Source organism: Magallana gigas, chromosome 4 (assembly GCF_963853765.1).
Source record: "Magallana gigas chromosome 4, xbMagGiga1.1, whole genome shotgun sequence".
NCBI lineage: Eukaryota > Metazoa > Mollusca > Bivalvia > Ostreida > Ostreidae > Magallana > Magallana gigas.
Window position 1 is genome coordinate 11,743,343 of NC_088856.1, and position 12,125 is coordinate 11,755,467.

The 12,125-nt window shown below is 35.0% G+C and overlaps 1 protein-coding gene across 2 annotated transcripts; it reads right to left on the bottom strand.

Moving 5' to 3' along the window:
• Window positions 1–622: 622 nt before the first annotated feature.
• LOC105320547 (mitochondrial ribonuclease P protein 1 homolog) lies at window positions 623–11,974 on the bottom strand. Of its 2 annotated transcripts, none has more exons than XM_066081305.1 (6): window positions 11,869–11,974; window positions 11,598–11,680; window positions 9,479–9,704; window positions 6,848–6,924; window positions 4,269–4,895; window positions 623–1,124 (listed from the first exon to the last, which is right to left on the bottom strand). In XM_066081305.1, the coding sequence occupies exons 2-6, from the start codon at window positions 11,630–11,632 to the stop codon at window positions 983–985; spliced, it is 1,107 nt and encodes a 368-aa protein (XP_065937377.1). In that variant the 5' UTR covers window positions 11,633–11,680; window positions 11,869–11,974; the 3' UTR covers window positions 623–982. The 2 variants fall into 2 exon arrangements, with proteins under 2 accessions (XP_065937377.1, XP_065937378.1); XM_066081306.1 differs by having other exon boundaries at window positions 11,598–11,678; window positions 11,886–11,915.
• Between the last annotated feature and the right edge of the window lie 151 nt (window positions 11,975–12,125).

Genomic DNA, 12,125 nt, shown 5'->3' on the forward strand with positions numbered 1-12,125 from the left:
TTGCACTTCGCAATTCAATTGAATTACGCACACGTTGGCTTCATTACATTTTAACATCAAAACTTTAGATGAATATTTTCTTAAAACAACTAAAATATAAGTATTTTCTTGCACTCTGATTACAGATTGCTTTTCATTGACACGTCGCGTTCATACAAGTACTTTAAAATGATGCCAAGCCTCGATTGAGAAAGGTCATATTAATATATCATCAGGTCGTGACAATCTTTGGGCAGAATTACTTCAAACGGACGACCTAGAACTTGTATTTGCAAAATTTTAATCGACTTTTGCTGATCACGTTTTACTCGATTATTTATACCGACTACGAAACTGAGGACAAAATTTTTTTATGACTGTTTGTTCTTTTTTTAAATTTTTTCTTGAATGATTATGATAAATAATTTTCAGAATATTCCTATTATGACACTAAATTAGAAAAGAGGATAATATGAACAAACCTGTGCATTTTGATCGAGTAACTGCTTACACAGTCAGATTGATTGGAATTGCAATTAACCGATTAGCAATTCTGCAATCGATTGCCATCCTTAAAAATCAATTAACCCAAACAACACCGGACTTTGATATTACAAAGTAATCAAAGACAAAAACATCTCAATGAACAAAACCCATGTACATGTATTTATTTAGTAAATGTTGATTTGATCTCGATGTCACCATGTATGATATTCAATCTTATTTCAATTCAACACTTTTAGAGTACCGGTAATTACCATTTTCCTTGATTCGGTTCCACTGAATATCAAAGCATAAAATCTGCACAATGTTTTGATGTACCGGTAGAAAATACTGAATGTCATATGTCGAGTTGCAGAATCTACTGTCTTGTTAATGATCTCAAGTAGTTCAACAAGATCTGCAGGGATTACATATTCATACTCAACAACATGCATCCTTATGCAATCATGTTCTATACTTTATCACGAATATTGTGTCACTTCACACTAGTCAAGAAATTTTATGGGGTTTGCAACTTCTTTGGAGGTCTTCTTTTCCTGAGTGGCAATACATTGTAGGCTTGGTATGGATCACCTGTAAATCTCAGGACATTTATATAGTTGACAACATGATCCAGAGCTAAACACTTGTTTCCATACACTCTATATAAAATAGAAAGAAAAAAAAACCAATTTAAAATTAGAAAATAAAATGTCTTTATAATGAATATTTTTCATTTGTTTTTCATGTTAAATACTGAAATCTGATTGGTTAAGACGCAGTTAATAATATTTACTATTACCCTCAGCGTTAGCAACGCACTTGGCAACGGGTAACATTAAAAAATGTTACATGCGCGAAAATTATGCGCGTACGGTTCGCTGTAGAATTCACGTTATTCCTATATAAAAGCAGTAAAATTTTCTTAAAAATTTTAAAAAAGACATTCAGTATAACAAAATAAATAGTGCCTGTTTGGGAGGATAACAGTTGAAATTGACACCCCTCGAAAACCATTGTCAACCGACGCGAAGCGTCGGTTGACAATGGTTTTCTCGGCGTGTCAATTTCAACTGTTACCCTCCCAAACAGGCACTATTTATATAATATATATATAGAGAGAGAGAGAGAGAGAGAGAGAGAGAGAGAGAGAGAGATTTTACTTTCTTTTTTTGTAATGAATAAATAAAAATGATGCGAAGCGTCGGTTGACAATGGTTTTCTCGGCGTGTCAATTTCAACTGTTACCCTCCCAAACAGGCACTATTTATATAATATATATATATATATATAGAGAGAGAGAGAGAGAGAGAGAGAGAGATTTTACTTTCTTTTTTTGTAATGAATAAATAAAAATGATGAATTTAATTAAACCAGGGAGAGTTAAGAGAGTTGTCTTACGGTCAGTAAATGTGAGACTACTGGAAGTTCTCTGTTTTAGAAGACACATGGTATGTAAAACCAACTTTTAATCTTGTGCGTGAAGTTTTTGCGAGGCTGTGAGAGCTTTTCTGTTGCAAATATGTAATGCCTTAAACCAGTTACAAACATGTAAAGCCCTGAACCTGTTACAAATATGTAACGCCACGAACCAGTTACAAATATGTAATGCCACGAACCAGTTACAAATATGTAATGCCACGAACCAGTTACAAATATGTAATGCCAAGAACCAGTTACAAATATGTAACGTCACAGACCAGTTACAAGAGTAACAAGAGGCCCATGGGCCACATCGCTCACCTGAAGAACAATAGGTATGATAAAGTCAGCTTAATGGGGTCATTATACAAACAATCTGGACAATGTACAATAATACATGTAGATCCTGTATAAATAAAATCCATTATTCCCCCTTGGAACTTGGATAGCCCTGATTGCTGCCAATATTTACAAGAGCAGACTTTAATCACCGCTCCTGCAAATATATAGGGACTCAACGCTACGCAGGCAGGGATGACCGAACACCTACGCAACTCAACAGGTACCAACGTTAACGCAAGCAGGGACAACACTCAATCTATCTGTACCTGTTCAAGTTTAACCCAATACAGTCACCCGTCGTAAAGCAATAGACACTGTCCCTATATATGTGCCGGCCTAAAATAATTCATAGTATCTAAAAATTGGAAATCAAAAATAAACAAACTAATCCGGCCTAACCCAAAACTACTTATGCAGAACAACTTATATACATTGAATATTTATTATTGTATAAAAATAATCATCACAATAATTGGTTAACAGTGGATGCATTAATTAAAATAATCCAGAATCAATAAATCAAGGGCAATAACTCAATACAGCAATACAAAAAGATTCTAATGAAAAAATAGCTGCCTGCTTCAATTTTATCGTCATATCTCATGTTGAGTATTGCAGTTCTCAAAAAGATCCTTTACAATTGTTTATATATGGGATATTTAGCTGCATCAAACTCTGAACCTTCTTGTGAGGCCGAAGAATTGTCCTGGAGCCAAAGTCTTAACAGTTATAAAGAATCATCTTGCTGATTAGTTTCTGAGAAGAAGATTTTTAAAGATTTACTCTATATATTCCTATGTAAAACTTTAACACCCCCCCCCCAATGTGGCCTCACCCTACCCCCAGGGATCATGATTTTCACAACTTTGAATCTACACTACCTGAGGATACTTCCACACAAGTTTCAGCTTTCCTGGCTGATTAGTTTCTGAGAAGAAGATTTTTAAAGATTTACTCTATATATTCCTATGTAAAACTTTGACCCCCCATTGTGCCCCACCCTACCCCCAGGGATCATGATTTTCACAACTTTGAATCTACACTGCCTGAGGATGCTTCCACACATGTTACAGCTTTCCTGGCTGATTAGTTTCTGAGAAGAAGATTTTTAAAGATTTACTCTATATATTTCTATGTAAAGTTTTAACAACAACCCCCCAATGTGGCCTCACCCTACCCCAGGGATCATGATTTTCACAACTTTGAATCTACACTACCTGAGGATGCTTCCACACAAGTTTCAGCTTTCCTGGCTGATTAGTTTCTGAGAAGAAGATTTTTAAAGATTTACTCTATATTTTCCTATGTAAAACTTTGATCCCCCATTGTGGCCCCACCCTACCCCCAGGGATCATGATTTTCACAACTTTGAATCTAAACTACCTGAATATGCTTCCACACAAGTTTCAGCTTTCCTGGCTGTTTAGTTTCTGAGAAGAAGATTTTTAAAGATTTACTCTATATTTTCCTATGTAAAACTTTGACCCCCCCATTGTGGCCCCACCCTACCCCCGGGGATCATGATTTTCACAACTTTGAATCTAAACTACCTGAAGATGCTTCCACACAAGTTTCAGCTTTCCTGGCTTTCTGGTTCTTGAGAAGAAGATTTTTGAAAATTTCTTGAAATTTTTCATTAATTTCTAATTATCTCCCCTTGAAAACGGGTGTGGTCCTTAATTTTCACAACGTTGAATCCCCTTTGCCTAAGGATGATTTGTGCCAAGTTTGGTTGAAATTGGCCTAGTAGTTCTTGAGAAGATGTTGAAAATGTGAAAAGTTTACGGACAGACGGACGGACAGACGGACAGACAGATGACAGACAAAATGTAATCAGAATAGCTCACTTGAGCTTTCAGCTCAGGTGAGCTAAAAACCAACAGGCTTGATCCTGAAAATTAATCGCTGCAAACCAGTTTATTTGCATTTCAGGAATATCAAGAAATAATTTCAACGTGAATAAAAGTTGGTTTACAAAATGTCAGTGTATAGGTATTCCCCCCAACTTCTAAACAATACATTGAGCAACATTATTCACTTACTTGGTAACCATGTCAATTGGGAGTTTGCGGATTTTTAAATCCTCCTTCTTGGCTTTCCCGTATGACAATTTTGCTGTTGTTGTTGTGTCAATAATCCCCCCAATTATTGGAATTCCATCGTCTGGGTGGAAATAATGTCGGGCATCAGGTGAGAGGTACACTAAATCTTCCTTTGGGAACAAGTCCAGGTAACTCTTCTCAGTGATGGTTACGGGACCCTTTGCTATGTCTTCAAGTTTTTGATTACGGCTTTCAAGGACCTTGAAAATTTGATTTTCTTCCCATGGCTTTTGCACATGACAGAAGATAAGATTAAGGGTCGGGGTTCTTTCAAATGCAGACATTTTGGCAAGACTCCTCACATACATTAATTGTAGAGCCACATCACGTATTTCATGATAATACAGGGAATCGATAAAACTAAAATCAACCACGATAGGGTCTTCAAACAAAGCCGCCCGGGCCATACGATGGTCAGCTATCATGTTGACAGTATGGTCAAACATCGCTCGGATAAATCGATGTTGACCATCTGGATCTAATCGATTGTCTCGTTCCACTTTCCGGCTTGGTTCTTTTAATTTCTCGGCAGCTTTAACTTTCTCCATTATCTTCTTTTCACATTGTCTACATTTTTAAGAAAAGATGTAAACATTTCTCATTATAAAGTCTCCATACAAAATTTGTTTTCCTTCAAGTTAATTTCTCTACTGGTACTATACCAGTTATCGGCTAAGACCAGTTATCGGCTAAACTGAGAGTTCGGGTTTATAGCACGCGACAATCAAAGATTTTATATTTCAGTCGTCTTTTCGAATAAAGAAAAGTAAGATTGCTTGAAAACTTTCTTGAATATGGTCTATACATGAGCTTAAACGATCACTGTTTACCACTGATTTACATCTTTTGCACTTTCAGCAGTAGGGGAAGTGACGTAATAAGTTTAAAATAGAACATTACCTCTTTGTAATGCGTTTGATTTGACATATGATATCAATACATATACCATGCATAAACAAAGGGAATTCACTAAATTCCGAGAAATTCATAGCGCAGTTGAACGCTTGATTGCACAATTATGTACTGAATAGTGTACGATTTTGTGTATTACGGCATGGTAAATGAATAATTTTATGAGTTTTGTTTACAATCTATCATAACCCTGACGACTTAAGTCTGACCCCACAAGGGAGATAAATCATATTACATTTAGCAGAGAATAAAATCAACATGGGCAGGGATTTTACTTTCCTATTATCAAAGAGGCCGATAACTGGTACAGTAAATTGTAATAACTCGGCATTTTCGGGGCGTGCTAAAAAGCACAAAACAAGATGTTTTGGGTTATAAATAATGATATAATCCAACAGATTGATAAATAAGGAGACTGTTTGGAGTATGTCTATTTTTATCCAAAAATATCAAGAAATAAGGAAATGCGAAAAGAAAACGCCAAATTTTAGCCGATAACTGGTACAGTGCCAGTAGGTATTGAAAAATAGATAATGTGTCAATACCGGTAAATAAATCTTGAATTTTTCATCTCATATCGATTTCTATGGTTCTTCTTTGACAGGTATGTATATTCACGTTTAACATTTGTGACAGAAAGAGTAATTTAAGACTGACTAGAAAATAGCCAAATTAAGATATAAAATTCATGATTATTTATTAATGAATAATAGCCTCTTTTTGCTTCAATTATATTTACTTTTCTATGTAAAACTGGAACTAGATTGATATCAATAGACCTCTTCATTGTAACAAAATGACATAGTTTGGTAAAAAATGACGTAACGTCAATTGCTTCATTTTAGTCATTTAATTATCTACCTACTTAAACTTCGGCAAAGTTTATCACTTTGCCCTGGAAGAGAACAGTACCGCATTTACTGTGAAGGGGTCTATAAGACATACCTTTATTTTAGGCAGAGGTTCATGCAAAAAGTCAAAGTTAGTAAGTATACCAGTAAGGTTTGATTACTGTTACTACATATATTACCGGTAGTAGATGCCATAACCTTGCAAACATTAACTTTAAAAACTACAGTACCGATCACACCCAACCTAACAGAGAGTAAACCCCAACTAAACCCTGAGTTTAATTTCTGGGTTTACTCCGGGCTTACTAGAGTGGACCTAGAGTAAACCAAGATTAAACCAAAAGTAAACCCAGAGTAAACACAGAGAGTAAACCCGGTCAGAAGTATACCCATGAAAGCAGACGCTAACTGTGTATTAGGAGTATACTAGGGACAGGAATTACAGGCAGTAGAATGGTAAGATAAAAGACAGGTCTGCTTCACACTTCAGTGCCTACAGTTGACCTCAAAAGCAATTTCCAAGTAAACCAAGAGTAAACCCAAAGTACACCCCGAGTAGACCCAAATTTTCAAAAAGTAAACCCAGAGTAAACCCCGACAGTGAACCCAGGGTTTAGTTGGGGTTAACTCTGGTGTTAGGTTGGGTCTGATCGGTAATGTACATATGAGCATTAAGAGTGCATAAAAATTATATATATTTTAGAGCAGCATTCTTGCAGATTACAGCTTCACCTACAGGCGTTTCTTTTTGCTTACTTTAAATATGAAAGACGTGAAGATTTGGTCTCAAAGTTCAAGCACTTAAGCCAGTCTTCATCTGTAGGCTCAAGAATCTGAAAAGCCAATATCAAACAGAGCATAAGATATTTCCAAGACTTTTTGTAATAATAAAGTTTAACACTGTTTTGTTTTTATACAGATCCATAATTTCATTTCTGAGTTATTTTTCATAGCATATAAAACAAGAGGCCCATGGGGCCACATCGCTCACCTGAGCAACAATGGCTTTATATGGGTGTTCAATGGATATTGTGCCAAAGGCCCCTCGGTAGAAAAACAAAAAAAGATTACCATAAAATAAACTGTATCCATATTTTACACTTATTTTCCTACACTTAATCTTTGATATGGTACTCTTATGAAATACCATTTTAACCAAAAATAAGATCCTATGCAAGATATAAAACTAAATTTTTGGTAGGGGTACTCATAACTTCCAATTCCCTTTATTTTAGTTCTACCCCTTCACTTTATAAAACGATCAAATTATATATGAGAATATGCATATAGGTACATATTCATCTTCAACTACATTGTACTAGCTAGTTATTGATTTTATTAAAAAAATTCCTATATGTGAAAGAGGAAAATTGTACCTCAAGATGCTCAAATTAAAAACATTCAAAAATTTAATTGGTCTTCAGCATTATAAACAATTGTTGTTTACCAGGCGTGAACTCGTGCTACGTTTTATAACCTTACTCACTTGATCGATGAATAATCAATGCATAGGCGTTGGAACTGGGTTGAGGGGGACGCCCCCCCCCCCCCTTTTTTTTTGCAAAGTAAGACATAGCCGTACTCAAAATCTTATATTTCATATAAGGTCTAGCCCCCCCCCCCCCCCCCCCCCCTCAATGGGTGTAGATTCATCGTATTAGGAGGGGGCCCCGAAAAGTAGTTAGAGCATGTCATCCTTTTTTTTTTCTGTACATGTATTTAACGTTTAGTGAGACATTTCTAGTGATAAATCAAAATTTCAGCGTCAATTGTAGAATTACAAGCAAGATACAAAACTCACAATTCTGCTTGGTTTGAGTCAATTTTTTGTTCACAAGAGTTAATTACATTCAACTTTAAATTTAAATAAACTTGTTATTTCCTATTCAGAATGAACAAAAGTGTGAGCAAAGCTCTGTATCTTGCTTATAATTCGAAACTTGACACAGCTGAATATGGTTAGTAAAGAGAAAATTGTAAACAATTAAAACAGAAGAAACATGTAAAATATATATACCTATATATTTCTAGCAGAAAAAACAATCTCCGTTTAGACTGAAAATGCAGAGCATCTTAACAAAACACGTTGCATTATAATCAATCATAACATAGAGATCGTACCAAATTACCAATAAAATGTATAGTATTTATAATATAATATGTTGTTAGTGCATCAGATTTTGCTCTTTTTGCGCAGGTAAACAATTAACTGTTTGGTTTACCGAAGTCTATATCTGATTCGATATGTAAAAATTCCAAAATACAGGCAATATTTCCCCTCAAGTTAAAAAGCATAAATGAAATTCAAAACAACGTAAATGAACTAAATCCACGGTCACGAGTGAAAATGTCAACGCATTGAAAGATTTAACCTCAATTCACTTCACGAAATCAGCACAAATATATTTAGCATGTTTCAAGTATCCCTTCGCACATAAACTGTTGCACAACAAGCAAAATCATCTTTGTCAATTTGACCCGTTTTCTCATGTGTCGTGTGTCATTGCATGAGGCAAGTCTCGAGAGCGAGAGTCTGGGGTAAGTGAGACTATGTATAGGGCAGCCATTATACTAATACAATGAACTTTCGATATGGAATACCGAACCCGAAGTTATAAACTGATTGACAGCGATTATCTCTTTATTTTTATTTTCATAAATTACTCAAATTTGAAACAGAATTCGCCGATAATTTTTGCAATATATATTTTCCTTTCCATAAGGATTATTTATGCAAAATTACCTTGAATCTGACTCAGTAGTTTTTGAGAAGAAGATTTTTTAAAATGCACCCCCCTTTTTCTACAGTTTCGAGGTTTTCTCCGTTTTAAATAAAGATCGGTCTTTCATTTCTGCAATTTATAATCGCCTTTCTATAGGGATGCTTTGTGCCAAATTTGGTTGAAATTGGACAAGTGGTTTTAGAGAAGAAGTTTAAAATGTGAAAAGTTTACAGGCGGACAGACAGACGGACGGACGACGGACAAAAGGTGATCAGAAAAGCTCACTTGAGCTTTCAGCTCAGGTGAGCTAAATACCATGATATTTTTTGTCATTTTAGTAGAAAATAACATTTTCATAAAAAAAAAATTTCAGCATGAAAATTGCAGCTCATGTTGCTTTAAAGTGGCGGCATTTGACCTGATGGGGCAGTACCTAAAAACCACAGACTACGTTATGTTTTACGGCCTTAAAACAAAATAACATTTTTGCTCCTGCCTAATTGAAATAAGCCCACTGATAGAATTTCATTTGCAAATTATTAAAGGGCCAAATTTGGACATTTAGAAGATTCATCCTTTAGTGAGCGCTAAAAACCTAACCTGCAGATCTGGTCTCAGATGTGTAGTGTAAAAAAACAATTATCAAAATCAGTGGTCCACTTACTTGGAATTTTCCTGCTCTGCAGTAGTCTATGAATTCTGATCGGATAAACTCCAGGCGGTCTTTTTCTTCAGGGCTGGCATATTTCTCGAAATCTTCAAAATTCTTGATTTTGTCAGTGGGATAGTACTCTGTTCTTTTGTGATATAGCAAAAACGAGTTTGTGGAAAATGCTTTCTGCCATTGAAGATTCCTGCAGATGCCTGGATTTCTATTCATCCTCAATGACCTTTACAAAAATGAAAGAACACAAGATTTAAGAAAGAGGGCAATGACTCTTCATAAAAGTCACCCAAGTATAATACACGTAGCTGCAGCTTACACTACCAAAGCTGAATGAACTATTATATCATTAATATAACAATGGACACCAATTTTCTGATAGATTCAGTGAAAATCATATTTTTAAGGATTCATAAATTTGAGGCCAATGAAATTGAAATCCATAAAAATAATTGTTGACAAAACTACAGTAACCATAAGCATATAAAATCAGTAAGGAGAAATTCATTTAAATTTTCCTATACCTATTTGATGGCGATTCAAGATATAATACATTCCTATATACTAGAAGAAAGAATTTAAGGTCTGACCCCCCCCCCCCAAAATGATCATGCAACGCCGTCCATGATCATCACCTCCAGTCACTTTCCCCTGCCAGAAGTTAATCTGTTAACCATAGTTGGGACAGCACCAACTGTAACAGTATGAGAGAAATAATGGGGATTCAAATCTTCATTGGCCCCCTGAATCTCAGATGTTCTACAGTCCTTTGACCACTTCAGAATAGGGTACAGATTTCGCCGTGCTGTAAATGTTCCTGGGTGGGTTTTTTTATATCTGATTTTTTGGCCGATTCACACCATATCCCTGCTGATATTAATGCAATATTGGTGCATTTAATTTTTTTTTAAAATAAAATTTTATTCTAACAAATTACGTTTTACCAGTTGCGAATAAGCCGATGAGTTCCGAATAACATAACTGTTTCTATACATATGGAATGTAGATAAAAAAGTTTCAGCCCTTAAACCATTGATTGAACCTGTTGAATAACTGATCAAAATTTGGAACTGGTCAAATGGCTGTATCAACTCATGAGCTACCTGGCACAGGTTTTCAATTCAGTCTGACCAAATATCACATTCCTCCCCCTTAAATGATTTACCCTCAAATATAAACATTTCTTTCCCTTGCAAGTGTTAACCTAGCTGTAAGTTCCAATGGTGGGCACGAACGTATGCATATTGGCACTGAATGTAATGGGAAGAGAGAAATAATGACGGTCCAGCCTCAAGGACCCATTGAAAATCTCTAGTTAGGTGTTCTACTCACTGAGCTATCTGGTGCCAGTTTTCAAACCAGTCTGACCATCACATATTTATTATTTCTATAGTCTGTCCCAAGATATTTATGCAGCACATTTGGACGATTTTTAATAAAAATACACATACCACTGAAAGAAGTGTAGTTTAAATAGTTGTAAAGGATAATTTCCAAGATAATTTCATTGACACATTATCATCTTTCACTCGGAAAAATTCACAGGAACAAAAACAGATTCCTTACGGAGATTTATAATGGGGAATGTTTACATCTTGTCTCCATTCGGAATACACTCAGAATACATCTCACAATTTTTCAACGTTAACATCCGGGCTTGCTGCAATGCAAAATCCCCATAGACATCACATTTTTTAGCATTGTATTGAAACCTGATAAGCTAACAGGGGCGTTTCGTGAGATATCTTGGAAATTTTTCATACTTTGAACATCGTTTGAAACCTGAGGTATTTATAAATATCAAGCAATTAAGCCAAATGTGAATCCAGAATATCTTAGGACAGAGTATAAGAAAAACACAATTAAGTGCAAAAATTATTTTTTTGAAATAAAATTATTTAAGCTCTGGAATAATATAATGTTAATATTAAAAAAATCTACAGATTTTTGTGCTTTAACTTGGAGAAATGTAATTTATCAACCTATTGTTAAAGCCTATAATATAATGTACGTAGGCAAGCAATGGTCTATCACAAGTCCACAATGAAGTACATAAAAATTAATTCTAAAAAAGAAAACTGCTAGGAATGTATGTATTTGTGATTCATATCTACTGCACCTTTGCACACACTGAAGGAATCTAAACGTCCGCATTGTCAGTGTCTTGTAGTTTGTCTCACTTCATGTGACATCAATCCGCAACTATGCAAAAATAAAAACAACATAACAAATCTAACGTTAACACACGTGTTTCGAGGAAATTCGAATCGATTGATAACACATCTGTGTTCAAGCTTTTCGTTGCAATGATTGATTGATTGTTCCAAAAAAAATCAGACACAACAAAATATTTAAACAGACGATCATATGTCATAACTTTTACAGTTTACCTTTCGTTAGATAACAAAACTCAAATAATTAATCCTCTTGCAAATGAAAATGTAATGAATTGGGTTCCCATACATTTCGCACAATAGTCATTTCGGTCCTCATCATTTTCGGTCTAAAAATACCCAATCGTTTCGCATTTTAAAGATTGTCTACATTTATACATATTTTCCTGGCTTTTTAACGATTAAACCGTTATGAAATATATATCAAATGATATTTTACTTCCTGGTAGGTAAAAAAAAGTTTAAAAGCCTTT

Excerpts from the sequence above, each read along its gene's own strand:
- LOC105320547 (XM_066081305.1), bottom strand. The coding sequence starts at position 11,632 with ATGCGGACGTTTAGATTCCTTCAGTGTGTGCAAAG. Across the intron at positions 9,705-11,597 it reads TTCCTTCAGTGTGTGCAAAG|GTCATTGAGGATGAATAGAA; the intron begins GTGCAGTAGATA and ends ATTTTTGTAAAG. Across the intron at positions 1,125-4,268 it reads CCAATTGACATGGTTACCAA|AGTGTATGGAAACAAGTGTT; the intron begins GTAAGTGAATAA and ends TATTTTATATAG.